The sequence below is a fragment of the Dipodomys spectabilis genome, unplaced genomic scaffold, assembly GCF_019054845.1.
Source record: "Dipodomys spectabilis isolate Male_0828 unplaced genomic scaffold, ASM1905484v1 ptg000541l, whole genome shotgun sequence".
In the NCBI taxonomy this organism is placed as follows: domain Eukaryota; kingdom Metazoa; phylum Chordata; class Mammalia; order Rodentia; family Heteromyidae; genus Dipodomys; species Dipodomys spectabilis.
In genome coordinates this window covers 65,868-93,444 of record NW_024871218.1, presented here as the reverse complement: position 1 = coordinate 93,444, position 27,577 = coordinate 65,868, and the positions used below count along the sequence as shown (strand labels likewise).

The 27,577-nt window shown below is 50.1% G+C and overlaps 1 protein-coding gene across 1 annotated transcript; it reads right to left on the bottom strand.

Annotated features, from left to right (window-relative positions):
- Positions 1-26,639, bottom strand: Acad9 (acyl-CoA dehydrogenase family member 9). The gene is made up of 18 exons (XM_042670349.1): positions 26,502-26,639; positions 24,110-24,203; positions 21,446-21,547; positions 18,480-18,586; positions 17,449-17,549; positions 16,359-16,437; positions 14,176-14,350; positions 11,405-11,478; positions 10,048-10,123; positions 8,334-8,404; positions 7,740-7,859; positions 6,513-6,641; positions 3,818-3,897; positions 3,122-3,248; positions 2,832-2,909; positions 2,200-2,328; positions 1,198-1,270; positions 1-490 (listed from the first exon to the last, which is right to left on the bottom strand). The coding sequence occupies exons 1-18, from the start codon at positions 26,637-26,639 to the stop codon at positions 390-392; spliced, it is 1,854 nt and encodes a 617-aa protein (XP_042526283.1). The 3' UTR covers positions 1-389.
- Positions 26,640-27,577: the final 938 nt, after the last annotated feature.

The window sequence follows — 27,577 nt, the reverse complement described above, 5'->3', positions numbered from 1 at the left end:
GTTAACTGAATGGTTCCTGACACAGGTAGTAGGTATATTTTATTCCTAGTTCCCATGAGTGGTATGCACACATTTAGCTGTTTCTGGAATATGGAGTCTAGTAGAAGCAGCTTTCCAGGCTCCAAGCAGGAGGTGGCAGCATACACCCCAGTTTCCACCATGGCACCTGCAGAACCCTCAGTGCGCACTCAGTGCCAGTAATGCATGACTCCTTTCTCTTCACATCCGTTCAGAAGCCGTACTCAGCAGACAGACGCTGGCAGGGTCAAATCTGAGACTCCCTCCGGGCAGGAGAAGCCTTAGGTGGGGCCTCAAGGTCTCCATCTTGTGAGGAGGCAGTCCCACATCAGTTTGGGCCTAGGACATCTGGTGTAGGGACACGGACTGTTTCATGATGTTCTGTCCAGAGGGTGGGCACACAAGTAGGCTCGCTTCTCAAGGATCTGCTGGGACACTTTCTTAATCTGTTCATCCATGTTTTCTGGAGAATCTGGGAGGAAAAAGAGGAGGCAATACAAAGTTGGGCCCCTACCTCCTCTGAGGCACGATTCTGAGCTGCAGATAGAGGTCTTACTACCTAGTAGGTTTTTCAGAGCACGAGGGTGGAGAAGGCCATTCATAAATGCTCCCCCCACGCCTGAGAAGTCCTGCCAGCTGCCTGGGGCCCCTGATCAGCTCCCAGAGCCACAGTGAATCACATTCCACCCTCTTCAGCATGGCTCTAATAGCCCTAACCACCATTTCCTGATCAGAGGGCTAAGCTAGGCAGGCTGCCAGAACTCTAAGGGTCGGAGGAAGACCCTGAGCTACACACTCTGAGATGTGGCCAGGACCTATGGAACAACACTCTAGACAAGCTGAAGCCTCCTATTTTCCAGGGCCATGTTCTCTGCAGAGAACTGCAAGTTTATTTTGGCAGAAGTTCAGAGGCTAAAAGGAGGGAGGCTGTCTTCTGACCAGGTATAATGTCTGCTCCCTTTCCTTTGTGACCTTCCTTGGGAAGATGCAAGAGGAGGCCAGGCACAGGCAGACCCAGCAGGACCCACACAGAAGGCTGTGTGAAGGCTGGTTTCCATCTGCAGCGCAATCCCTGCTTGCATATAAGCCACTAGCAGGCCCTAGAGGCAAACAAGGCCTAGAAATGGGCCCACTGACAGATGTCTGGACTGGCTTCCCTCCCACAAACTACCCACTTACACTTGTCCAGCTGAGACAGGCTGAAGAGATTCTGGAAGTAAGCTTCCACGCAGAACATGTTGGCCAACAGAACCTGCCAGAACCGAGGTCACAAAAGGACAGCTGCTGAGAGCTTTGGCTTGAACTTTGAACTCTGAGAAATCTGGCAGGGCTCCTTCTTGGCAGCTGGGTTCAGCCCTAGCCTGTAAGTCAGTTTTGTGTTCTATGTTCAGCCCTAACTCAAACTCACTCTGTCCTCAAGAGCCACCTACACAGAATGTTGGGGACAGCTGCTTCTTTTTTTTTTTTTTGGGTCCGGTAGTGGGGCCTGAACTCAGGGCCTGGGCGCTGTCCCTCAGCTCTTCAGCTCAAGGCTAGCACTCTACCACTTGAGCCACAGCGCCACTTCCGGCTTTTTTTTTCTGCTTATGTGGTGCTGAGGAATCAAACCCAGGGCCTCATGCATGCAAGGCAAGCGCTCTACCACTGAGCCAACTTCCCAGCCCAGGGGACAGCTTCTTCTGTGAGGTAGATGACATAATCCATGTTGGTGTGCTCCCTTGGAACCAGGCATGTACATAGAAGCGCTGGTGAAGGCACCCGCCTTCCTTCTGGTGAAGGGAGGAATGCACAAAGCTGACAGATGGCGAGGTAGGGGAGGCTATGAGTCTGTGGATCCGTCACTAACTCCCCTCTCTTCTCTCAGGCAGGAAACCAAAGACGCTAGCCCTGGCTCCAGACCATCACGGTCCCTCTCAAGGCCCTGGCAGAACAAGCATACATAGCCTTCTGGGCATCACTTCCACTCATCCTCAAGACTCACCCATGGTCAGTGACCACCAACTGGCACTGTAGCCTTTCCTTCCCTAGGCACCCAACCCCACACCTCCCCAGCCCTGGGCTTCAGTAAACTGGAATGGAACACCAGGACTGGCTTAGTCAGTGAGTTGCTGATTCCCGCCCTGACCCAGCAAACTAGTGGATCTGACCCGTTCTTGTCCTGTACGGGCGGATGCAGCTCACCTCGTGGTCATGGTTCCGGAGTCCAGTGCGGATGGAGCGACTGGCCCGTGACAGCACCGCCGTCATGCCATACAGGTTGATGAGGATGTTGGCCACCCGCTTCAGTACCAGCTGCTCCTCCACAATGGTCTGGGGACAGAGGCTCAGAGGTAGAGGCCTGCTGCCTGGCCCAGTTGGCTGGCCCTCTGGAGCCACCCTGTGCCGCCCCTCAGTCTCCTTGTGCTCCTGAGTAACACGGGTCTGTGTAACTTTTCCTTCAGGCTATCGGAGGTAGGCTCTCGGTTGACTTATGCTTTCCTTTTTATATACTCAGACAGGTACCAAGGCAAGACTAGAGACTGGTACTTCACCTCTCACAGCCCGAGTTCACAGACACACTCCAGATTTAGACCCTCGGTGAGTGGCCCTTCACCTCACAGAAGGAAGTCTTGACAGGAAAGGCTCCTAGGAGAACTCTTTCGAAGACTCACCAAGCAGAGGCCTCCCCAGTGTTTGTGTAGCCACATCGCCCAGACCCAAACACTCAAGGATTCTGTTCTAGGCTGGTCCCATGGTTGAGCAATGGGCACACATGAATCTCATGGCTACTGACCATATCAGGGGCTGGTTTTCCCCCGGGTCTGCAGGCTTACCTTCCCAAAGCGGAGTAGCAAGGTTTCAACAGTCTTGCCAAAATAATACACATTCTCCTCGAGCTTGTTGGCACTTTCCTACATAGGCAGAAGAAAAACTGGGCTCAGTACCTCGTCCCCACTGCGCCCACCTGACAGCCCTGCCCGGAGCTCTAGAGAGATGGAGTGGGCCTTCTAGGTGACTCTGCAACATCCCTGGGGAGCCTGGGCCTCCAGTCTCATCCCTCTGGAAGGGGAATATCGTGCTGGAAGCCACCCAACTGAGGGATTCACGTGTTAGGCTTACTTACCCCCAGACTTGGGTGTACAACTCCAAGATTGCCTGTTAGTCCCAGGTCCACAGATCGGCCCAGAGAGTTCCGAAGCTTCTGGCCAATGGTCTCCATGATTACTGTCACATTGCCTCGTTTAAGCTCCCTGCAGGAAGTCCAGCCTTGTGACTCGAGGTCCCCACGGCTGGCTCCCACGGTCCATCAGCATGTCCCCTGGAGCTCGGCATGCCCAGCTGGCATGCAGGCTCCTGGACGCCTACCCCCCCCCCCCATGCCTTACTTAGGGAGCAGCCTGTCAAGGGGTCGGCTTTCCAGTGCCTGGCTTTCACCAAAGACTCAGAAAATGCTATTATCAAGCATTAAATTTTGTTGTGCCCTATGACAGGGCAGAGAACAGGACACAAAGGAGAGGAAATGGTTTCAGGGTGGGCAACAACTCCCATTCCAGCTGTGGGAGACAGGAGCCGCAGGGACAGGGGCGATGGAGTGTCTGTGTGGGATCTGAGGGCGTGACCTGAGGCATAAGGAGTGAGGGCTCCCTGTGGCAGCTGGCTCTGCTCCTCTCCCCCAGGTGCAGGACAAGCTGGAGGCTGGTTTTCAGGCCCTACCACCCCCATTCAGCACAGCTGCCCTCCTCCCCTTCTGACAAGCCTGGATGGAGCCCGTGTGTGTGGCTGCACGGTCCCCTTCCCCGCGGGATGTGGAGGTACATACTTGACCCTTGCAGTCAGGATGCAACCGGCGTGCTGCAGGCCTGTCAAAGCGATGAACACTCGAAGAATCTCATTGGTTCCCTATGACCAGCAATGTGGGGATGAAAAGACACCTTACTGGCAGCACCTGCAGGATTGCTCCAGCTAGGCGGCGTGACAGAAGCACAGGGCAGGGTTGTACCCAGTGTCTTGGCATGCACAGGCATGGGTTAGGGAGCTGACCAGATGGCTAGTCTTGCATAGGTCACTCTGACTGTAAACCCGAAACTCCTCATTAAAACAAATGCCACCGGGCGCCGGTGGCTCACGCCTGTAATCCTACTCAGGAAGCTGAGATCTGAGGATCACTGTTCTAAGCCAGCCCAGGCAGGAAAGTCCATGAGACTCTTATCTCCAATAAATCATTAGAAAACCGGAAGTGGCACTGTGGCTCAAGTGGTAGAGCACTTGCCTTGAGCTGAAGAGCTAAGGGACAGTGCCCAGCCCAGAGTTCAAGCCCCATGACCGACAAAACAAACAAACAAAATCCCCCCAAAAACCAATGCTAGTTCTCTCTGGGCTGTCGATGCCTAGGCACAGCAACTATGGGACAGACTCCACTGGGCCTAGGTTGAGGTCAGATTCCTTACGAAAGCTGGGACAGCTGATAGGAGCACCTCAGTGCAGGCCCAGCAGTAATGGGGTTGAGTTACCGCACACCACCCCTCAGTGCAGGCGCAGCCCAGGGCACCTGGGCAGTGCTCCTTGGGGTGAGCACAGTACTGGGGCTTGGAAGTTTGCTCACATGCTCACGGCCCCTCCCCACCTAATTCCACCCTGTTGCTGTGAGGCTGAAAGGCTTCTGCCTACTAAACACCATGATGCTGTGAGCCAGGGCCTTCACCAGCTTTTTGACCTGCGTGCCTGTGGCTGGGCTGGCCCCACCGGCAGAGGGGGCAAGAAGGATGCATAGGCTCCCACAATACTGTCCAGCTCTGAGCAGGTCTCACAATGAAGACCTGGCAACATGAGAAGCACAGCCTGAGAGTTTTCCTAACCTAGCTAACCTGTTGGCCTTAGAGAAAATGGACCCCCCTGGGTTGAGGACAGTGTTTTTGAAGACTGTGTGTACCTAGGGCTGATACACTCTGTCCTTCAGGAGCAGGCTCTTTTACCTTCAGGTGGGTCCTTGATTGCTAAGGGAAAGGAGATGCTGGGTGGGGCATGTGCACCTAGGACAGAGTCGGCCAAGGAAGCCCTCCACTGGGTGAGACGGCCCAGGACCTGACGACGGGGTGGTACTCCAGCGGACCAGGGCACAGCTCCAAACTCCCTGTTGGGGGCTGGCCTCCATGGGCTCTGAGTCTGCTCTCCTTCCTGTCAGAAGCACCCGGGCCTCTCTTCTCGCTATATTCCCTGGAATTATAGTTCCTTCTTTGAAAACTTCCTCTGACTTCCAGAATCCCTGTTGCTCAGTCTTCCAAAGTCAGCTGCTTTTCTATCTTCCCTCTGACCCTTTACCTCCCAACCTCCTTCCCATTCTACTACCTGAGCCAACCAATGTTCCCAGAAAGGCTTCCTTACTGCTTCCCTAGTAATAGCCATTTTAAGACTTGTGTAGGCCTGACACAGCCTTTCAGTCTAAACTGTCCGCAGTCCCAATCTGTCTTTCCCAACCCTCAAAGGCCAAGTGCATGTTGGTTCCTCTGGACTCCAGCTCCCTCTGTGAGAACATAATCCTGTGTCTTAGTGCCGGTCATGGGGCTTGAACTCTGGGCCTGGGTGCTGTCCCCTTCAGCTCTTTAGCTCAAGGCTAATGCTATACCATTTGAGCCACAGCACCATTTCCGGTTTTCTGGTGGTTTACTGGAGATAAAGGGTTTCAAGGATTTTCCAGCCTGGGCAGGTTTTGAACTGTGATTCTCAGATCTCAGCTTCCTGAGTAGTTAGGATAACAGGCGTGAGCCACTGGCACCCGGCTACAATCTTGTGTCTCCAGGCCCCTATGCAGTCAGACCACACCAAAAGGCAGCCTCTGTGGCCCAACCCCACTCCTTATTGCTACCTGCTGAATGAACTGACCCTTTATTCATCTATTTATTTATTTTTGCTGCCCTGGGGCTTGAACTCAGGGTCTGAGAACTGTTCCTGAGCTTCTTTTGCTCAAAGATAGCACTCTACCACTTGAGCCACAGCGCCACTTCTGGCTTTTTCTGTGTATGTGGTATTGAGGGATGGAACTCAGGGCTTCATACGTGCGAGGCAAGCACTCCACCACCCAGTCACATTCCCAGCCCCCAAACTGACCCTTTATAGACTTGTGAAGTCATCAGGCCAAAAATGGAAGAATACAGTGTGAGAATTAATGACCCAACAGAGAGACCTTATAAGCTATCTCAATATATCAAGAAGAAAAGTAAAGACCCAAAAGGCAAGGGACGGAATTAGAGCCTAAGATGGAACTGGAATTCAGGTATCCAATAAGACCTGCTTTTCCATCCAGTGAGAAGAAATTTGGCAAAGACCCACAGCAGATCAATCGGAGGCAGTGGGCTCAGAAGAGAGGGTTTAGGCTCCTGACCTGAGCACTGCCTGGCCTCTCTGCCCCCTCCCGGCTCTGGGAAGCTTCTGCTAGGCCCTCGGCAGCATACCTTTCAGATGCAGGAAGCAAAGAGGTGAACACAGGAAGCACAGCGGCTGGCAGCAGGGCCACTCACCTCAAAGATGAGGAGAATGCGGGCGTCACGCAGCAGGCGTTCATAGGGGTAATCCTTCATGTAGCCAGATCCCCCAAGGATCTGCAGCGCCTCACTCACACACTGCCAGGCACCCTCAGAGCTGAATACCTGCCAAAGACGCTGGGTGAGGTCAGCACAGCATCCCTGCCCACAGGAGAACCTAGACTTCAGAGGCCGCTGCTCAGGAAGCAGTGGTTGTCTGCGAAGAACCCGAGCTTTGAGATGAGTGACTCCAGGAGGAAATTACTAGGTACCAAGCAAGCCCTCGGCCTTCCCAGACCACAATAACCAGCTGTGTTTTCTACCCCCACAATGCCTTTTCTTACCTCTAGGCCTTCTTCTACCCCTTCCACACCTGGTGTAACTCCAGCTTTAAAAACCCACCTAGATATCAACTCTTTTGGCATTTTGATCCTCTGCACTTGGACAGATGTCTGGACACTCCACCTGGCAGGACCGTGATTCATTTCTCTCTGTCCACTCTGAGACACTGTTGCAGTTAGCTGTAGGCCTGGCCTGAGCTCCAAGTCCCCAGTCAGTGTCCTTGGAGAGCCCTGGTCTGGGTGAAGGAAGCAACCCACCTTTCTAGGGGATCAGCTGACAAAGCCGCAGATGGGGACAGGGCCTTAGGCTTCTTCTTGGCTAAAACAGTTTCAGGAAGTTTCCTACATATGTCTTCAGAATCTCCAAGCATAGAAGCACTGTTTCTAGCCTAATGATTTGCCTGTTTTCAAATTGAAAACCAGAGTACTGACTGAGTACCAACTCGGTACTGTGACTCACCAAAAAGTTTTTATAATTAGTAACCTGCTTTTACCTTATCAAACATTTTACCAAAGTGTGGTCTGATACCAAAAAGATTAAAGGCCATCAACCTAGGGAGCAAAAGATACTCTTTCCCAGGAATGCTGCTACTTTATAGAAATGTGAAGTTATAATGTCTGTTTTCTCCCATTTCTATACGCCATAAGTTGGCCAATAACAACTCAGCCCAGACCACACTGGGAAGCAGTGGGATGTCTGAAGAAGCAATGCTGTTCTGTGCTGCATCAGAGCGCAGCAAAAATCCTAGCCCAAGGCCAGGCTGACCTATGAACTGATGAGAAGAGGAAGACGGCAGGTAGCACTGTGCGTCAGGGAGACTGCAGCTAAGCAGGCTTTCTGTATCTCTCTCCTATGCAAGCTCTCTGGATGTGCTGCGATTACCTTCACCATGGCCGCCTCAATGGAGCAGTCTGGAAACCCTGGCTGGTCCATCATCCCAGCGGTGAGGTAGGACATGCTTTCCATCACGTAAGCCTTCTGAGCCATCAGTGCAAACTTTTCCTGGAGTGTTTACAAAAACACAATCAAGGGGCTGGGAAGGTGGCTCAGTGGTAGAGCGCTTGCCTTGCATGCATGAAGCCCTGGGTTCAATTCCTCAGCACCACATAAGCAAAAAAGAAAAGCCAGAAGTGGCGCAGTGGCTCAAGTGGTAGAGCGCTAGCCTTGAGCTGAAGAGCTGAGGGACAGCGTCCAGGCCCAGAGTTCAGGCCCCACGACCGGACCCAAAAAACAAAAAACAAAAAAATAAAACCACAATCAAGAAGCAATGTATATGTGCCAAGTTCCAAATTCACAACCCAAGACAGACGTTAAGTAACTGTCAGAAGCCTTCTACACTGAAGAATCAAATCCTAGGGCCTATGTCAACAAAGTCTTATCCAGTCTTACTCCCAGGTTGTCGCACCAAAGGCACTAGCAGAGAGGCAGCAATAGAGCACCCTGTTCACGTCCACACATGAAGTCTGTCCTCAGTACCTGGATGAGCCCAAATTCACTGAGATTCCTGTTGAACTGCTTCCGCGTGCAGGCATATTCAGCGGTCCATTCTGATGAAGAGAAGAGTTGTTAGAAGGTGCCAGAACGTTTCTCATTATCTGAAAGTGATTTCCTAAAGCTGTAACCATTTTCCTTCCAACATCCAACGAGAACTATGAACATCATCTGTTGAGATCAGATGCCCTGAATGTCGAAGCTCCCCCTTTCCAGCACCAGTGGACCAGAGACAGGGTACCTGGTCCTCACCCATGAGGGGAGCCAGCAAGAGCAGAAGGACATGGAATTCTGACTCTCACAGCTCTGAGTCTTGGCCCTTTTCCTACTGGTGGGAGGCCAGGGCTGAGTACTCCACCTCCCTGGTAGACAGAATGGCTGTGAAGAGGTAATCTGATGGAAGGTGGCAGACGCCTGGCACAAATTGGATACACAGAGCACCACCCAGAGGTGGGAGAGCCCTTCTTCACCCTAGGTGCTCATTCAAGCACCCTAGGTGTTTCAAAGCTCAGGCCTGGGGCTTAATGGTACACAGTTGAAGGCTGAATTCTGAGAACCTCCAAGAAACAAGCCAGCACCCCTAGCTCCATCTGAAGTCCATTTTCCAAATGCTTCCACTGGTGTAACTATCACCAAATAATCCCCAAGGATTATTTTTTCTCTCTGGGCCTGGCGCTGTTCCTCAGCAATTCAGCAAGTGCTCTACCAGTTGAGTCCCAGTGTCACTTCCAGTTTTCATGTAGCTAATTGGAGATAAGAGTATCATGGACTTCTTGTTTGGGCTGGCTTTGTACCGCAATCCTCAGATCTCAGCCTCCTGAGTAGCTAGGATGACAGGTGTGAGCCACCGGTGCCTGGCTGACATCCATATTTCTGATCTGTGGGACTTATCAGAGGTCCTGCTTCTTTGGGAACAGGTTGGCCACAGGAACCCAGGAAGCTTTTTCACTGAGTTCTCCACTCTGGGAGGCACAGCCCATACAACTACCACAACACAGAGAGAAGAATGTTGAGCCTGAGGCCTGACAGCTTTGCACTTCAGTCCAGGTGCATGGTCTTGGACAAATCACTTGCCCTCTTTGGACCCCACTTTCCTCATCTACCAAACAGAGGGAAGAACCCTACTCAAAGCCTGTATGTACCCACCTTGCACCGAGCTATGCGAGGCACAAAGCACTGATGGCTCATTCTTCCCTGGCATCCTCCATGGCACACTCACCTCAGGAGAATGGCCACAGGCTGCTCTCAGTTCACAGACAAAGGAGACTATTACCCTGACAGAGAGGATCAGATGAGGGTCTAGAGGCCGAGGGACCTGGGTTCTAACTCTCTTCTTTATTCTCCATGTGGACACACACAAGAAGATCAGAATTAACACTGACCTGGTGCCCAGCTTGCGGCTAGAGCTTACCAAGCAGCTCTGTTCTTAGGACAGTGGTCCTTTCTTACCTCCTTCTTACCCCAGTGTGCAGATAAAACAGTAATGTTGAGATACAAAGCCTAACCTCCGGGAAAAGTGTACACATTGTCTGGTCGAAACCAAAGCCCAGATGCTAGACTGGAGCTGACCATCTGTCCAGGTGGTCTGTCAGCCCTGGCTTACCCAGGGGAATTGCAGACAGACCCTCCTAGGCTGCCGTGTGAGCAGCCAGGGTAACATGACACAGCAGAGGGCTCCTGTCCATGGCTGACCACCTACCAATCAATCTCTTGAGCATCCCAGCCACAGCACTGCCCATGCTGAACCGCCCACTGTTGAGGATGTTCATGGCCACCTGCAGGGGGATGGAAAGGGTAGGTACAATGCTAGACGCAAGGGGAGAACACTTACCTACTAAAAAAATGTTGTAAAAACATTGTTTTTAAGAAACAATGGCAAGTATAAAAGAACTCTGCTAGCACCCAGGCCAAGTGAGTCATCCCATCTGCCCTCAAGCTGGGAGAAAGCAATCTTGGCTCTCAAACCCACGTGGTTAAGAGACTACTACAGCCACTGCGCGTTACTGTCAAAGCACCTCTCCAAGTCCCTCCCACTCAGGAGAGGGAGCAGAAACCCCAGGCGGCCTAAAGGCCCTCAGCAGTGCTGAGAGAAACACAACAGCAGACCAAGAAGCTGAGCCTAAGCATGGCGAAGTCACTCCCAAAGCCCTCCCAGCGTGAGCTCAGCCAGGTGCCAACAACAGTGACCCGATGCTGCTGCTGGCATCTCTCTTTCCTCACTATGCTGACCCAGTGCAGAAAGCCAACAGCTGAGAGAGGGACAGGTGCACTCCTCGGACAGACACGGTCCGCAGCACTGTCCGGTCCGGGAGGCGCCCTGACCCACCACAGTCTTGGGTGCAAACAGCCAGTGAGTCAACAGGATGGCCACTCTGTGAGGGAGAGCTGCAGCACTACAGGACTTGGAGAGGGGCTGGGAGGCTGGGAAGCAAAGGTTTCTCGGAAGAGACACTGCAGACGGGTTTCCCAGACAAGCAGGGAGAAAGCAACACCTGACCGGAGGGTGAACAGTGGAGCCTTGTTAAGACAGCACAGACCAAGTATGAGATACTGATGGACAGTTCCTAAAGTCAGGGCCAGGGCTTAGCGACAAAAACCCCCACAATGCTATGAACGGTATGTTTTTCCCAAAGCTCAATTTCAACTATTATTTTTTTATGGGGTGTTTGGTTATTTATGATTTGGAAAATATACCACACCATATTTTTCCTTTAGGTAGAACTTTGTTGTATCTGAAGGGTAGAATCTCTCAAATCAAATCCTGTGTGAGGAACAAGTAGATTCTCAGAGACTAAATGGCTTCATACCCCTGCGAAGGGGCCAGTGTTTACTCCAGCAACATTAAGGTGCCTGGAAAACTCAGGGACAAGGTCCTTGGAACTGGCCAGCTTTTACACCAGTCAGGAATGTGGGCTGGCTAGGTTATATCACTGTGTGTGAGATTCAGATCCCTCTTCTAGATTCTGCTTCTCTCCCTCCTTTTCTGGCCTGAGCAGCAGCCTCCCAAACTCACCCTAAATGCACAGCACTCACCTGAGCCTTGGATAGCAACTCACCTTAAACCCACCCCCAACTTCTCCAAGGACATTCTCCACAGGCACCCTGGTGTTTTCAAAGTGGACTTCGCAAGCTGAAACATAAAAATTAAGACATCTAACAAATGCAAATCACTTTGCACCTGACTTGCATGTGTACCATTCAGTCTGGAAGGTTAGGACACAATGCCCAAGCTCCTGTCTATGGAGCTCATTCTTTGGACAAGGAGACAAACAAGGTAACATGATGTTATACTCAGTGCTATGGGTAAAATAAAAAGGGCACAGAAGAGACATGGGGAGGGGTTAAAGGAGATGTTACATAACATTCATATTAAAGGCCGAGTCAAGCCAAGCACCAGTGGCTTCTTTTTTTTTTTTTTTTTATTGTAAAGCTACTATACAGAGGGTTACAGTTACATGAGTGAGGTTATGGGTACACTTCCTCTTGAACATTGTTACCCCCTCCATTGTTTTCCCCCTACCATCCCCTCCCTCCCTCCCTTCCCCGAGGTTCTTTTTTTTTTTTTTTTTGATTGTGATTAAATGATTACATAATTTCAAAGTCACAAGTTCATTCTAACTTCCCTGGAGCAAATTGTCTACCACAGTCTGTAATATATAACAGAGTTCACATGTTATATACCATATTTGTGATCAGCAGCATGGGGATATTTAGTAGTGGTTCAACCAGATGAGCGGGAGTTCTTTGTTTCTTAAGTCCTGTTAGTTTTATCGTATCACCTAACCTTTTGGATTTAGCATCCACTTATCAGGGAGACCATGTACCGTTTACCAGTGGCTTCTTACATATATAATCCTAGCTACTCTCAGGAGGCTGAGATCTGAGAATCAAGGTCTGGAGAAGACAAGCGACTTTTTTTTTGGTCTGTTGTAGGGCTTGAACTCTGGGCCTGAGTGCTGTCCCTTAGCTCTTCAGCTCAAGGCTAGCACTCTACCACTTGAGCCACAGTGCCACTTCTGGTTTTCTGAGTGGTTTATTGGAGATAAGAGTCTCATGGACTTTCCTGCTGGCTTTGAACCACAATCCTCAGATCTCAGCCTCCTGAGTAGCTAGGATGACAGGCGTGAGCTGCCAGTGCCCTGGCGACAAGAGACTCATCTCCAATTCACCAGCATGAAGTCAGAGCTGGAGAAGTGATAAGAAGCACCAACTGTGAGTGTAAAAAGCCAAGAGCAAGGTGAGGGAGTGGGGAGGTTAACCCAAGACTTTTTTTTTCTCCCTTATTAATATACTATTTATTTTGTCTTCCCTGTCAAACCCTGAGCCTACCAATTTCCCCAGACTTCCTGGCTCTTTCACGTGGTGAAAAGGATGATAAAGGCTACCATCAGGCAAAAGAGCCCCATGGCTTCCGAGAGGGCAAAGCCCAGAATGGCACATAAGAGCTGCTGCTTCAGAGAAAGGTTGCTGGCATAACCAATGAGGAGGCAGGAGAGCTGCTCCCAGGGCAGAGAAGACCGAGAGGGCCCCAAGATTTATTTAAGATCACATTTAGCAGAGATTGAATGGATACAAAGGGCCTGAGGATGAAGTGGGGTAGAGGCAGCATGGGAAAAGAGCAGATGGGACTCTTGGTTCCAGCTGTGTATTCTTTCTTGGGGGGCCAGTCCTGGGGCTTGAACTCAGGGCCTGGACACTGTCCCTGGGCTACTTTTGCTCAAGGCTAGCACTCCACCAGTGCCATTTCCAGCCTTTTCTGTGTATGTGGTGCTGAGGAATCAAACCCAGGGCTTCATGTGTGGTAGGTGCGCGCTCTACCACTGAGCCCCTTCCCAGCACTAGACGAGTGGAGGGCAGACCTTGCTTTCTCTGCCGCTAAGTCTACTTTTGGCTAGTGTGATGCAATGTGAGTGGAAGCCTTTGAGTGCCTGTGCCCCAGGGTGATGAAGAAAGCACATGGTTGACGTAAACCCAAATCGCGGGCTGAAGCAGCCTGTCCTAGGCACCTGAATACTGTGAGAATAAAATGCCCTTGCTGTGTGCCCCATTCTGAGGTATCTGGTAGATACGGCTACTGTGGCCAGGGACTGCTAGCTACTGTTAAAGGAGACATTCTCAGGGGGAGATCACTGTGAGGCACAGCCAGAGGAAGGAGCTAAAGGGATTAGGACAGGGCCTAGGAAGGTCTTCCACACCACATTTTCTGTAAAACACGTTTGCATGTTCTACTAAATAAGCACAGCAGTTTCCACCCTAGAAAAGGATACTCAGGATTGGAAAAGTTTGGACTCAAGGGGAGCCAGACCAGGCATGGCAAATTAGGTCTGCTGATCTTCATTCAACTACTTCCTGCAAGCCTGCTCCAAGAGCCCAGAGATGAAGTACATTGAAATTGGCCGATGGTTCCTATTTCAAGGTATAGTACATGGACCGCAGGACTCAAATGGCTTGCTAAGGGTGGGCACGTTGCAGTAAAAGCCTTTGTGCAACTATTTAAAGGAAAAACTAGGTAAGTAAACAAATGGATGGGTGAATGAGAGGCCTGGGAGGGCCAGTAAGAAGAAAGAAGTATTTACGTAGGACACCTGCCATCCCACCTCCATGTTGTCCACTATCCCTGGCCATGCTGAGAAGTCCACTGGCCTCATCTGCCTTGTGTCATCAAAACTGAAAGCTCAGAGGCACACAGCCCTGACTGACGAAGCCACAGCCAGTGTTCAGTTTATCAGAATTGTCAAAGAAGTCAGTCTTTGAAACCACAAATGTACAACTTTATCTGCATAGTTTCTCTCAGAGTTCCTGTCACACACATGCCTGTGTTACTTACTGTTGGATCCCCGAATGCCTAATTTATCTTCAGGTTTTCCATTAGTGATTCCACCAAAATCTCTCTCTACTATGAAAGCTGTGATTTTGTCTGTCACTGAGCCATCAGAACCAATCACCTCCGTCTTTGCAAACACAGTAAAAATGGTGGCTAGTCCTCCATTGGTGATCCAGACCTGAGAAGAGAGCAAAAGGTCTTTCTAGACACCCAGCAAGATCTACCTTTGTTTGTATAGTTCCAGCTGCCTGTAAAAATTCAGGCAAGAAATGTCACAAGCAGAGTGTTAAAGAAGCCAAACTCGCCGGGCGCTGGTGGCTCACGCCTGTAATCCTAGCTACTCAGGAGGCTGAGATCTGAGGATCGCGGTTCAAAGCCAGCCCGGGCAGGAAAGACCGTGAGACTCCTATCTCCAATAAACCACCAGAAAACCGGAAGTGGCACTGTAGCTCAAATGGTAGAGCGCTCGCCTTGAGCTGAAGAGCTGAGGGACAGTGCCCAGGCCCGGAGTTCAAGCCCCACGGCCGACAAAAAAAAAAAAAAAAAAGAAGCCAAACTCATATGGATGAATAAGCCTGGCTCATATGTTGTGATCTGGGGCTCAACCCAGCTTCTCCCATAGTGGGGAGGTCCCTAAGAGACAGGCGGCTATGTCCGGGGTCAGGGTGGAGAACAGCCAACGGCACTGAGGCAGCTGGCATTCCTCCTGTCACCAGACTCCAGGAGACCCTCAAGGACAGAGAAACTGGGTCATCCCACAAGATTTTCATATGTGCACACACCATACCCAATATCTGTCAATTTAAAAAAAGGCAAAAATAAAGGAAGGAAAAGATGAAAATTCAGAAAGGGAAAGGAAAAAAGGGTCTGTCTGACAAACTGCAATGGTTGGGAATTACTTCAATCTTGAGTCAAGCAAACCATTAAAGAAAAAAGAGAAAATCAAGGAAACTTGAACGCATGTTAGTTAGGAATTTTCCTTCAGAGAGCCATGCACTCTGTCACAGATGACATCCAGCCCTAACCATGCTGGCAGCAGGAGACACTGCCGGCTGTGAGCATGTGACCACTCAAGACAGGTACTGGAGCTGTCCAAGTGTAGCATACTGCAATTTTGTGTAGTAAAAATGTAAACAAATACACAATGGCAGTTGAGGCAGATCTGGGACTGCAGAAAGGGAGACTCTGGAACCAAAATGCCTTGCTCTAGTTCTGGTTCTGTTGCTGAAGGTTCAAAAGCCTGCCCTGGGCCAGTCTCTCAGCTTTAGTGAACACAAAGCATAACCCTCCCAGTAATTTGTTAGGAGGTGATGTGCAGATCCTTTGTAACTCCTGGCGTATGAAGAGTGGTTGCACATGACTACAGGTGGTGTCTGAGAACTGATGGGGTGACTGGCGAGGGCGGGCTGTACCTACAGGTGGTGACTGAGGGTGACTGGCGAGGGCGGGCTGTACCTACAGGTGGTGACTGAGGGTGACTGGCGAGGGCGGGCTGTACCTACAGGTGGTGACTGAGGGTGACTGGAGAGGGTGGGCTGTACCTACAGGTGCTGACTGAGGGTGACTGGAGAGGGTGGGCTGTACCTTCAGGTGCTGACTGAGGGTGACTGGAGAGGGCGGGCTGTACCCACAGGTGCTGACTGAGGGTGACTGGAGAGGGTGGGCTGTACCTACAGGTGGTGCCTGAGGGTGACTGGTGAGGGTGGGCTGTACCTACAGGTGGTGCCTGAGGGTGACTGGCGAGGGCAGGCTGTACCTACAGGTAGTGCCTGAGGGTGACTGGAGAGGGTGGGCTGTACCCACAGGTGCTGACTGAGGGTGACTGGAGAGGGTGGGCTGTACCCACAGGTGCTGCCTGAGGGTGACTGGAGAGGGTGGGCTGTACCTACAGGTGCTGACTGAGGGTGACTGGAGAGGGTGGGCTGTACCCACAGGTGCTGACTGAGGGTGACTGGAGAGGGTGGGCTGTACCCACAGGTGCTGACTGAGGGTGACTGGAGAGGGCGGGCTGTACCTACAGGTGCTGACTGAGGGTGACTGGTGAGGGCGGGCTGTACCTACAGGTGGTGACTGAGGGTGACTGGCGAGGGTGGGCTGTACCTACAGGTGGTGCCTGAGGGTGACTGGCGAGGGCGGGCTGTACCTACAGGTGCTGCCTGAGGGTGACTGGTGAGGGTGGGCTGTACCTTGGTGCCATTGAGGATGTAGTGCTTCTTATCTTCACTCAGGGTGGCTCTGGTCCGGATAGAGGCAGCATCACTCCCACTGCAGAGGAGCCATTCGGTCAAGGGAGGACATTATTGGGAATAGATAAAGATGTGTAAGCATCTTGGAAAGTTGCTAAGTTTTTAAAATGTGGGGTTAGACAATAGCTATGTTTGGGTTTCTGAGTTATATGGTTTTGACGCCACCTCAACACTAAAATCTGAACAGAAAATCCTATTTAAAGATACAGGCAGGTTCTAATAAAAGTGTTCTCACAAAACCAGTGGAAGGGTAAACAGGGCCATGTCTCTTTCACACAGTAAAACAACCTGAGTTTAGGTTTCGAGAACAGAATGTGAACTCCACAGGGGCTCAGTGAGCTAATGGGAGGAGTCTGGGCCTCAGCAGAAGGGCGACTGGTGCAGGTTCAGGGGAAGGGAAGGAGGGCTAAGTGAGTGGAGCCCTGCCGGGTCCTGCTCCATCCTAGCTGTGTGACCTTGAGCTGCTCATATAGCCTCACTGAGCCTCAGCTCTTCAAATGGAGGCGTGAACATACGACCACTCCATGTATTCTGAAGCCTGAATGCAGTCCTGAATGTGCTGTGAGTTGTGGGCAACCAACACTGACTTGGTGGATGCTGTCAGATGTCTTCATTCACAGTCCTGTTAGGACAGAGAAGTAAGATCCATGGGCTGGGAAGGTGGCTCAGTGGTACAGCGCCTGTCTTGCATGCATGAGGCCCTGGGTTCGATTCCCCAGCACCACATAAGCAAAAAGAAAAAAAGCCGGAAGTGGTGCTGTGGCTCAAGTGGTAGAGCGCTAGCTAGCCTTGAGCTGAAGAGCTGAGGGACAGCGCCCAGGCCCAGAGTTCAGGCCCCACAACCGGACCCAAAGGAAAAAAAAAAAAGAGAGAAAGAAGATCCAGAGAGCTGGCAGGAATGGTTACTGTGTTAATTCTTTAGAATTAATCAGTTAGGGGAGAAATACTAAGCCAGCTTTTGTATACAATAACAGTCCCTTGTCTGGGGAAACCTTGGAAATTGACAAACATCCTACAGAGGGTGGCAGACCTGGCTGGCTCTGTGAGGCAGAAGGCTGCAATGTGTTCCCCGGATGCCAGTCTGGGCAGGTACTTGGTCTTCTGCTCCTCATTGCCCACCAAGATGATCCCCTGAATGAAACACACATGCACACAGACACATCAGTGTAAGCCACAAGAGTCCAAGATATCCCTGTAAGACAACTCCCCTGAGGATATCTACTTCTTGTGAAGAAGGTGCTGCGAGACCAGGTTTTCAGCCTGGGGAAGGCAGGGAACCCTGCTCTTGGGTGGACTCCTCTCTGGATATGTACTACAGTGATGTGTGCATGACAACAGAACTTGGGAATCAGCATTTGCCATTTTCATCTCTGCTCCTCTCCTGTCCTTGGGCCAAAAATAATCACCCTCTGATCCTTCACTTCACCATGTATGAGCTGGACAAGCCCCTTCCCCTGCCACTGGCAGGCTGGGTGGAATGATGGTGTGAGGACGTGGGAGCACCGGAACTGGCACAGAAACGGTTTACAGGAAGTTCAGTTGTGCCCCACCCCTACTCGGTGCTGCCAAATGGCTAATAGGGGTTGGGTTCCTGCTTTGAGGGCTGAGGAGCTGGACAGAGGGCTCATTCTGCTCTCTTTGTGGTCTGTGTTTACGTAATGCAATTCCACTGATAGCTGTGTGCCCTTGGACCTGTCCCACTGTGCTCTGAGCTGAACAGAGTAGGGAAGTACATGAACAAAAAGCAGGGGACAGCTCAGAATGGGTTCACTTCCAGGAGTGGCACCTGATCTACATCTTGAAGGATGGGTCCAAGGTAATGGGCACAGGAGGAAAGTTTGATGGGAAGGGGCACCATGAGCCAAGGGCTATGCTTACATAAGCCAAGTACAGGTCATGGGTCAACTGATGATGCCAGAGTGAACTGGAAGGCAAGGTGCCAAGAGCAGCTGGGCCTGTTCTTCTCTAAGATATTGAGCTATCAGGCCCCATTCCATTCTAATAGCAGAGAAGAAGCTCCTCCCTCCAGAAAGCCCCCAACAGGAATTCCAGACACTTGACCTTTAGGCCGATAGCCTGGTGTGCTGCTAGGGTCACAGTGATGGATCCATCCAAGCTAATGATCTCCCCTAGCCGAGCGTACATGGTGTTGGAGAGCCCCAGGCCGCCTAGGAGAAAGACATCAATTTGTCTCAGTCTAGCCCAAGTCCTTCCATTGAGGAAAGTGATTATAAGTAACAGCAGATCACCATTTTTTAAAATCACAATCTAGAACGGCACAAAGAACACAAAAATTGCCCATAATCAAACTACACAGGAAAAACTTTCTGTGTACATCTTTTTATACTTTTTCTAGGTATAGAAATACATGCAGGCTAACACTTTTAGTGCATCTGCTGGGCTCCATGACAGGCTTTCTCTGCATCATTTGGGTTGCGACTTTCTGTGTGGTCTGTCCTGTGCACTGCAGTACCTTTAGCAGCACCCTTGGCTTCTATGCCAGCCACAATCATCAGAAACATCTTGACTAGTGCCAAATGTTCCATGAGGGGTAACACTGCTTCCTCATTTGGGAACCACTGCTCCAAGAGTAAAAATACAAAAGTATTAAAAACAGAAAAATAGCCGTGCACCAATGGCTCACAGCTGTAATCCTAGCTGCTCTGGAGGCTGAAATCTGAGGACTATGGTTTGAAGCTAGCCCAGGCAGGAAAGTCTGTGAAGCTCTTATCTCCAATAAACTACTCAAGTAAAAGCTGGACTGTGTCTCAAGTGGGAGAGCCCTGGATGTAAGCACCAATAGGCTCAGAGACAGCACCCAGGTCAAGTTGAAGCTGCAGGACTGGCAAAAACAAACATCAAGAAAAAAACGCAGAAAAATACAAAATCCACTCAAGTATGTTCTCTGCATAATCTTCAACTTCCAGGTATAGCTTAATGGCTTTACGTTCACTTTATAGATGATAATCCAAAGACTAAGGGTATCAGGCTAACTAAGAGTGGGTCTAGTCTCGACCTCAGGATGAGGCCCACTCTAGAGGGTACTCTCTACACACCCCATGGGAAGGTGTCCCTGTGGGTGCAGAAGGGTCCTGCTGGGGGTGGGGTGGGCACGGCAATCACAGGGGAACAGTTGACAGCTACAAGGGGCTGCTGGTGGTGGGAGGGACTGAAGCCACAACTTGTAGGCCCTGGGTAGCCAGCAAGCAGAGATCAAGGGAAGAGATCCAGGCTTGGTCAATAAACACTTCAGCTTTCTGGTATAGTAGCTCCCACCTAGCCTTTACAATTCTCTAGCCTGGGAAAATTCTTGCTCAACCTGTGGGCGTGAACGTAAGGTTACTGCTGCCTAATTCTGTTAAGCTGATGAGAAACAAGCCCACCTCCTTTCCACTCGGATCTTCATGCAGTGTGGCTGCGTGTGATGCTGGTAATACCCAGCACTTGGGAGTTACAACCTTGATGCCTGACAGAGCTGGCTAAGTTCAGTCTTTCCCACAGCCTCACACAGAGACAGAGTGGGCTTGTGTTAAGAAATACAGGGTAGGGGCTGGGAAGGTGGCTCAGTGGTAGAGCGCTTGCCTTGCATGCCTGAGGCCCTGGGTTCGATTCCTCAGCACCACATAAGCAAAAAGAAAAAAGCCGGAAGTGGTGCTGTGACTCAAGTGGTAGAGCGCTAGCCTTGAGCTGAAGAGCTGAGGGACAGCACCCAGGCCCAGAGTTCAGGCCCCACAACCGGACCCAAAAAAAAAAAAAAAAAAAAAAAAAAGAAATACAGGGTAAGCTGGGAGCCAGTGGCTCATGCCTGTAATCCTAGCTGAGGAGGCCCAGATTTGATTGTGGGTCAAAGCCAGACGGGCCAAGAAACCAATAAACCACCAGAAAACCCAAAGTGGCGCTGTGGCTCAAGTGGTAGAGCGTTAGCCCTGAGCTGAAGAGCTGAGAGACAGTGCTCAGGCCCAGAGTTCAAGCCCTATGACCAACCAAAAAAAAAAAAAAAAAGAAAGGAAGAAAAGAAAAGAAATACAAGGTATCAACACATCAACAAACAACAGGATCTGTGTTGTCACTTGTAGAGGTGAGCTCTGTGCTTCCCACCACTCGGTTAGCAGTGTTTCTCATGACTTTAGGTATTCTGCAAGGACAGGACAAATTCTTTCAGATGGTTGGTAATGTGATGAGAGAAATGACATGACAGGAAGATACGTCACAACAGTTTAAACACACACCCGAAGAAAATTGGGCACCACACTCATTTATCCTTCATTTTCCTATTTGTCTCAGCATTGACCTGTTGAGTTAGGCATTAGCAGGAACTTAACTCTACCTTCAGTCTTCAAAGCAGAAGAAGGGAAGCCACCCTCTGCTCTCTAGAGACAAACAGGCAGGGACACAGAACATCAAGGTTCCCTTGCTGAGGTGCTCTCCTGAGTCAATTTCAGTCATGCCCAGCTAACAACTATTGTTTTAAGAACTATTAGTTTTTATTGTTTTTGGCTTCTGTGGGTCTGGTCGTGGGGCCTGGGCGCTGTCCCTCAGCTCTTCAGCTCAAGGCTAGCGCTCTACCACTTGAACCACAGCACCACTTCTGGCTTTTTTCTTTTTGCTTATGTGGTGCTGAGGAATTGAACCCTGGGCCTCAGGCATGCAAGGCAAGCACTCTACCACTGAGCCACCTTCCCAGCCCCAAGAACTATTAGTTTTTAAAAGTATTGTTTTGGACATCTCCAAACAATCAACTCACAGCTAGAAAACATGCCCAGCCCTTGAAGGGCTGCCAACTGCTATTTCTCTCAAAATCCTTAGCTGATTGTACATAGAAGCAGCACTAGAATATAATCAGAGGACAGACAGTTAAAAGCTCCAGAGCCTAGAATCACAATAATACATGTAGGCTTTGCACCCAGATTGCAGAGGTACTACATTTAAAGGTCAGTCTTCCTGAACGGTTAAGAATCCTTTCATGGACAAATACAGAGTGCTTACTAGAACGCTAGACCAGATAGGTGGCTGTTGTCCCGACTTACCAAATTCTTCTGGAACTTGTATCCCAAAGAGTCCCAGTTGCCTCAATTTCTCTAAAGTATCATCTGGGATTTTCCCCTCACGGTCAATTTTTCGAGAGTCCACTGACAAGAAGAAATAATTTTGATTAAACAAAATATAAGAACCAGGCACTGGTAGCCCACACCTGTAATCTTACTCAGGAGGCTGAGACCTGAGGACTGTGATTCAAATCCAGCCCAGTCAGGAAAGTCCAAGAGTCTCTTATCTCCAAATCACCCCCCAGGAAACCAAAGAGGAGCTGCTGCTCAAGGGCATTAGCCCTTACAGCAAAAAAAGCTCAGGGACAGCACCCAGGCCCTGAGTTCAAGCCCTACCACTGACCAAAAAAAAAAAAAAAAAAGATTAAAAAAATATATGGTATGTTCACACAACAAAAGTACACAGATTAAAAGATTTTTTTTTACTCTTATTATAAAGGTGATGTACAGAGGGGTTACAATTACGTAATTCCTGTAAAAAGTACAAATCTTCTCTCTCTCTCTCTTTTTTTTTGGTTGGTCATGGAGTTTGAACTCAGGGCCTGAGCACTGTCCCTGAGATCTTTTGCTCAAGGATAGTGCTCTACCACATTGAATCACAGTGCCACAGAGCCCAGGCCTGAATTCAAGCCCTAGGACTGGCAAAAAAACAAAAACAAAAACAAAAACCCAAACTGAAAACAAACAAACAAACAATACCCTTTTGTTTCTATTGCCTGGAGTTAATTTTATTAAGTATTATTTTGGATGATCACACACATAGGCATTGGACCTTTGTGTTCCTCTCCTAAGGCACTCAATTATTATTTTATTTTTTTATTTACTTATTTTGCCGGTTTTGGGGCTTGAACTCAGGCCTGGGAACTTCTCTGAGCTTCTTTGTGGTATGGTTCCATTAATAAACAATCTTAGCGGTACATGGTAGCACATACCTGTTATCCTGGCACTTGATGTTAACCTTCATAAGGATACAATCTTTAGTATATTCAAACAAGGAAATTGCTACTCAGCATTAAAAGGGACAACTGGGTTGGGTGTCAGTGGCTTACACCTAAAATCCTATTACTCAGGAGGCTGACAGTTTGAGGATACAGGTCAAAGCCAGCCTGGACAGAAAAGTCCCCATGAGACTCTTATCTCCAATACACTACTCAAAAAAGCCAGAAGTGGTGCTGTAGCTCAAGTGATAGAGATCTAGCCTTGAGCACAAAGAGGCTCAGAGACAAGCCCTGAGTTCAAGCTCTAGGATGGGCCAAATCTGTTATATGTAACATGAAGAAAACTGAAAATGCTGTAAAAGAAGCTGAATAAAACCATACATAATGTATGGTTCTGTTTAAATAAAATTCCACAAAATACAAACTAATGTGAGGAAAAGCATGTGAACAGAGAGAATAAAAATGGGAAAGGCTCATGCCTGTAATCCTACTTAGGCCCTGAGTTCAAGAGCAAGATGGCAAAAAGAAGCTGGGGTGGGGGACATCTATGGAAAATGTATTTGTTTAACAAATGGATTGTGCTGATTGTTTGTTAGGTTACAACTTAGAAGTGTGAGATATTCAAGTTTAAATAAAGACCAAAGGACCAAGGATATTAAAAACAGATTAAAGAAGAAAGATAACCATCAGAACAAAAAGAACAGCATATTTTTAAATATAAAATGTATCTGTGGACAACTCTGCAACTTTGAACACTAGCAACATAGTAACATTGACTGCAGTAGTTTTCAGTATATGTAACACCTTCAAAGGGCCCTCATATTCAAGGTTGTTTTATTGTTGTCTTTCTAATTCTAATTCTCTCCAAGGTGTACAGCCAACTTTTCCAGGGGTACTTGATATATAAATTAAACAAAAGCAGATAGGGGGAATTCTGCTGTATTCTAATAAGGTAAATATTAAAAAGATTTTTAAAATTGTTATTAAACACAACTTGGCCTACCTATGCTTCCTGCATAGCTGGGATTACGATGCATACCACCACACACATCTTGTTCATTAAGATAGGATCTTGGTAACTTTCTGGCCCCATTGGCCTTAAACTGTAACCTCCCTAATCTTTGCTTCCGAAGTAGCTGGGACTACAGGTATGCACCATCATGACCAGCCACAGTTGCTTACTTTTATTGTATTTTGCTCAAGTGTTGGTCTGTAACAGCTTACAAACATTTTTTTTTTTGGGGGGGTGGGGTTGGTCGTGGGGCTTGAACTCTGGGCTTGGGCGCTATCCCTCAGCTCTTCAGCTCAAGGTGAGTGCTCTACCACTTGAGCCACAGTGGTTTATTGAAGAGTCTCATGGACTTTCCTGCCTGGGCTGGCTTTGAACTGTGATCGTCAGATCTCAGCCTCCTGAGTAGCTAGGATTACAGGTGTGAGCCACTGGCGCCCGGCTACATTTTTTTTTTTTAATTGTACAGGTGAGGAATGTAGAGGTTATTACTTGAAAACATTTCAAAGTGGCCCATGGTGAACCATGGAGAAAACAAGCACTGCTGAACTAGATGTTTATACATTATGAAGTAGCTGGAATGATGCCTTAGGTTTTGAGGACATTGTTTCTTCCTCATCAAAGACTCTGTATATAGTGCTTCTAATACAGCAGGATAACCACCTTTATAATGCAAATGGTAATGATAATCTTACATACCCTCCTCATTGAAGAATTTTTCCACAGGTCCCACAAATTGATTTATTTCATTAAGTTCATCTTGGCTAACTTCTGGAAATGGGAAAACGGCTTTCTAACAACGATAAACAGGACAGAAATTTACAAAGTGAATACCTCTCAGCATGGTGATAGTAGTCAAAAGGCAAGGAAGAAGACCTACACTTGAACAGCAGGATGTGAGCCATGGAAGAAGGCAAAAGCAAATCTCACGCGATGCTTCATGTGCCCACTCACCTATGTCCACCTTCCTCTGGTGCAGGCAGACAAGATGATCACTTTCTGCCAGCTTCCTTCTCAAGAAGTGATAATGACAGTCCCATAAACAAGAAGTATTTTCACAGTCTAAGTTTAGTCTTTGCTGCTTATCAACTCAAGGCCATGGACAAATCCCATCACCCTTCAGCACCCACGTTTACTCAAGGCCTTGTAAAAATTGTGGAAGATGGGATTTATGAAAGCTCTTCAATAGACCAATCAACTCTGTATCAGTCATTGTGAGTTCAAAAGATCCCTACTGATCAGGGCGTATCATGGTCACCTTGTCTGCTCCTTCAGGTCGTTCTTCCTCTTGTGGCTGACATTGGCACCTGGTGCTGAGCATGATGGATGGAGTCACCACTGGGCCTGCCACTGACATCAGCTCCCCTGTGATCAGCACAGGAGGGAGGGTCTCCACTGTGCCCCCTATCTGTTTGAGGTTACCACTGTCCCTGTTACCAACATCAGCTCCCTGAGATGAGTGTCTGAGTGAGCTGGGTTATGGAATGAGACCAGATCACCCTCGGGAAACTGTTTCCCTTCCATTCCATATAAACTTCTTCAGAGAGCAGCCGTGTAACTCAGAAACATGACGTAACAAAGTGTTTGCACCAGTGTTTGGCTCTTGTCTACACTCATGGCCAGAAAGTTCTTCAGAGGAGCCTTCAATTTTCCCCCAGCCTTTACACTTCTATCTAACTACTTCATCCATTCTAGCAAGGTGCTCAGATCTGTTTGCTCCTCTCTGGGCCCAGGCTACAGGTTGGTCTCTATTTAAGAGACAGTTGACTCAACCTTCTGTCCTTTATCATACCATAGTCAACGTGGTCAAGAAGGAAAACAGGAGTGTTGCTCCTTAGAACAAACCTGTTTCCTTCATGGAATTCACAGAGGCTCAACCCATCTCCACCACAATCACCTTTGTCTCCTCACTGGAGCTCTAGCCCTTGGCAATGAGCTGTGAGAGAAAGGTGATTCTGGCACCAATGGGAAGGACAGAAGAGGAGGCACTCTGGCACCTCATGTGTGCCAAGGTGCTACAGCGAGAGATCCTGGATGCACAGAAGAAAGGACTCTAATAACAACGAACAAAAATCGAATGAAGAGTTCAATTTCAATGAACAGCTGTTGAAATTATAAAGCATGAGCCAGGCACTGGTGGCTCACACCTAAACCCCTGGAGTCTCAAAAGACTGAGATCTGAAGATCAAAGTTAGAAGCCAGCTTGGGGAGAAAAGTCCATGAGACTCTTATCTCCAGTTTACTACCTGGAAAGTCAGAAGTAGAGCTCTGACTCAAGTAATAGAGCTCCACACTTGAGCAAAAAAGCTCAAGGGCAGTGCCCAGGCCCTGAGATCAAGCCCCAGGATCGGCACAAAACACACCCACACCAGTATGTTGTTCAAGTAAACCTATCGCTGAAGCCAATTCACAGAAGCCAAACAAATTAAAGCCAAGTGGTTTGACTGAGGCTGCTGGTGTTGCGCAAACCCTACTCACTCGGTCTCTCACGTGTCTCTGTAGCAGCCCCAGGGAGAGACCCACGAGAAGCCGTGTCCTAAGAAGAGGAGTGCTTTGTTATTGAGGGCTGCTACAGGACGGGTCTGGGGCTGAAAGGGTTAGTGTTGGGAAGAGCCTTGGAGCCAGCTTTCTGGCAGGGGAAGCGCAGTCTCCCGAGCGGTCCCGGGAAGGTGCCAGAGCACCGAGCTCCGTTCAGAGATCGCGGGACAAGTCCGGAGCTGCACTGGCGGCTCCTCCAGGCTCTGCAGAGCCCGGCAAGAGAGCGCTCGCCCGCATGCACGAGGCCCTGGGTTCGATTCCTCAGCACCACATCAGCAGAAAAAGCCGGAAGCGGCGCTGCGGCTCAGTGGCGGAGCGCTCGCCCTGAGCTGCGGGGCTGAGGGCCAGTGCCCAGGCCCACGACCGACCGACCGACCAACACCAAAGCAACAGCTGCAGCCCGCGGGGCGGCCCACAGCCGAGGCGGAGGGGCCGGCCGGGCCCCGCGGCGCTCGGAGCCGGGGGGGGGGGGGGGGGGGGGGGGCGGCCCGGTGCCCGGGCCGTGCGCAGGGCGCGGGCGGCAGACGCCGCGCGGACACCAGGCCCGCCTCACCTGCTCGATCTTGCCCAGAAAGAGCTCCTTGGCGAACGCGCGGTTGCGCGCGCTCGCGCCCAGCCAGCGCCGGCTCGCCGCGAGGGCCGCGAGGGCCGCCGCCGCCGCGCGGGGCCGGAGGAGCGCGCGCAGGCTCATGCCGCCGAGCGCTGCGAAGCTGCGGCCGAGGCGCTGCGCGCGCGCGCGGCACTCAGTCGGCGGGGCCCGGTGACGTCATTGGCCTGCGCCTCCCCGCGGCCGCTCGCCGCGAGCCGGCGTCCGGCGGGGCTGGTGGGTCGCGGGACCCGTTCTGCTTCGCCTCCTCGCTTCCGGGTACATTGCCTGTGTCCCCGGACTGGCGGCGTTAAGGACATCTGTGTCTGTCTGTCTGTCAGCCACCTACCGTCTAATCTAAGGAAGGAAGAGGCCCTCCCCCTCCGTGCTCCTCCCCTCCGCGTCGGTCTCGGTCTTTCTTCGGGCCCAGGCCCAGCGCTTACCCGGCCAGCGGCCTGCTCCTTGAGCCAGCCCCAGCCCTTTCTTGCTGCGGTGGATCTTCTCAGATGCGGCCTGTTTGCCGAGGGCCCGCATTCTACGACGGTACTCCTGAGCCTCCTGGCGTGCTGGACGCAGGCCACCCCAGCTCCCGGTCCGGGTCTTCCAGGTATCTGGTACTGGTACTGCAGGGGAGCGCCACTGCACCTGGGCTTTCTCACTAGCTCCCAAGGCTTCTTAGGACTCATGGTTCTCCTGCCTCTCAAGTGTTGGTATTTCAGGCCCAAACAACCTCCTACCTTTTTGTTGTTGTTGTTTGTCGGTTGTGGGTCCTGAACTCAGGGCCTGGACCCTGTCCTTGAGCCTCATTGTGCTCATGGCTAACACTCTACCAGGTTTTTTTTTTTTTTTTTAGTGTTTAATTGGAGATCAGAGTCTCCCTGGGACTTTCCTGCCAGGCTGGCTTTGAACCATGATCCTCAGATCTCAGTCTACTGCGTGGCTAGGATTACAGGCATTAGCCACTGGTGCCCAGCTGCCTAGCCTTTGTTATAAAACTCTTGTGTTTCCACCATCCCTAGCAAAGACACGCTACAAAGATACAC

What these genes read in the sequence shown, in the direction of transcription:
- Acad9 (XM_042670349.1), bottom strand. Translation starts at nt 26,639, where the DNA reads ATGAGCCTGCGCGCGCTCCTCCGGCCCCGCGCGGCGGCGGCGGCCCTC. An exon ending in GCATTCTCCTCATCTTTGAG is followed by an intron (nt 3,898 to 6,512) that starts GTGAGTGGCCCT and finishes TGCTGGTCATAG; the next exon opens with GGAACCAATGAGATTCTTCG. An exon ending in TTGTACACCCAAGTCTGGGG is followed by an intron (nt 2,910 to 3,121) that starts GTAAGTAAGCCT and finishes CTGCCTATGTAG; the next exon opens with GAAAGTGCCAACAAGCTCGA.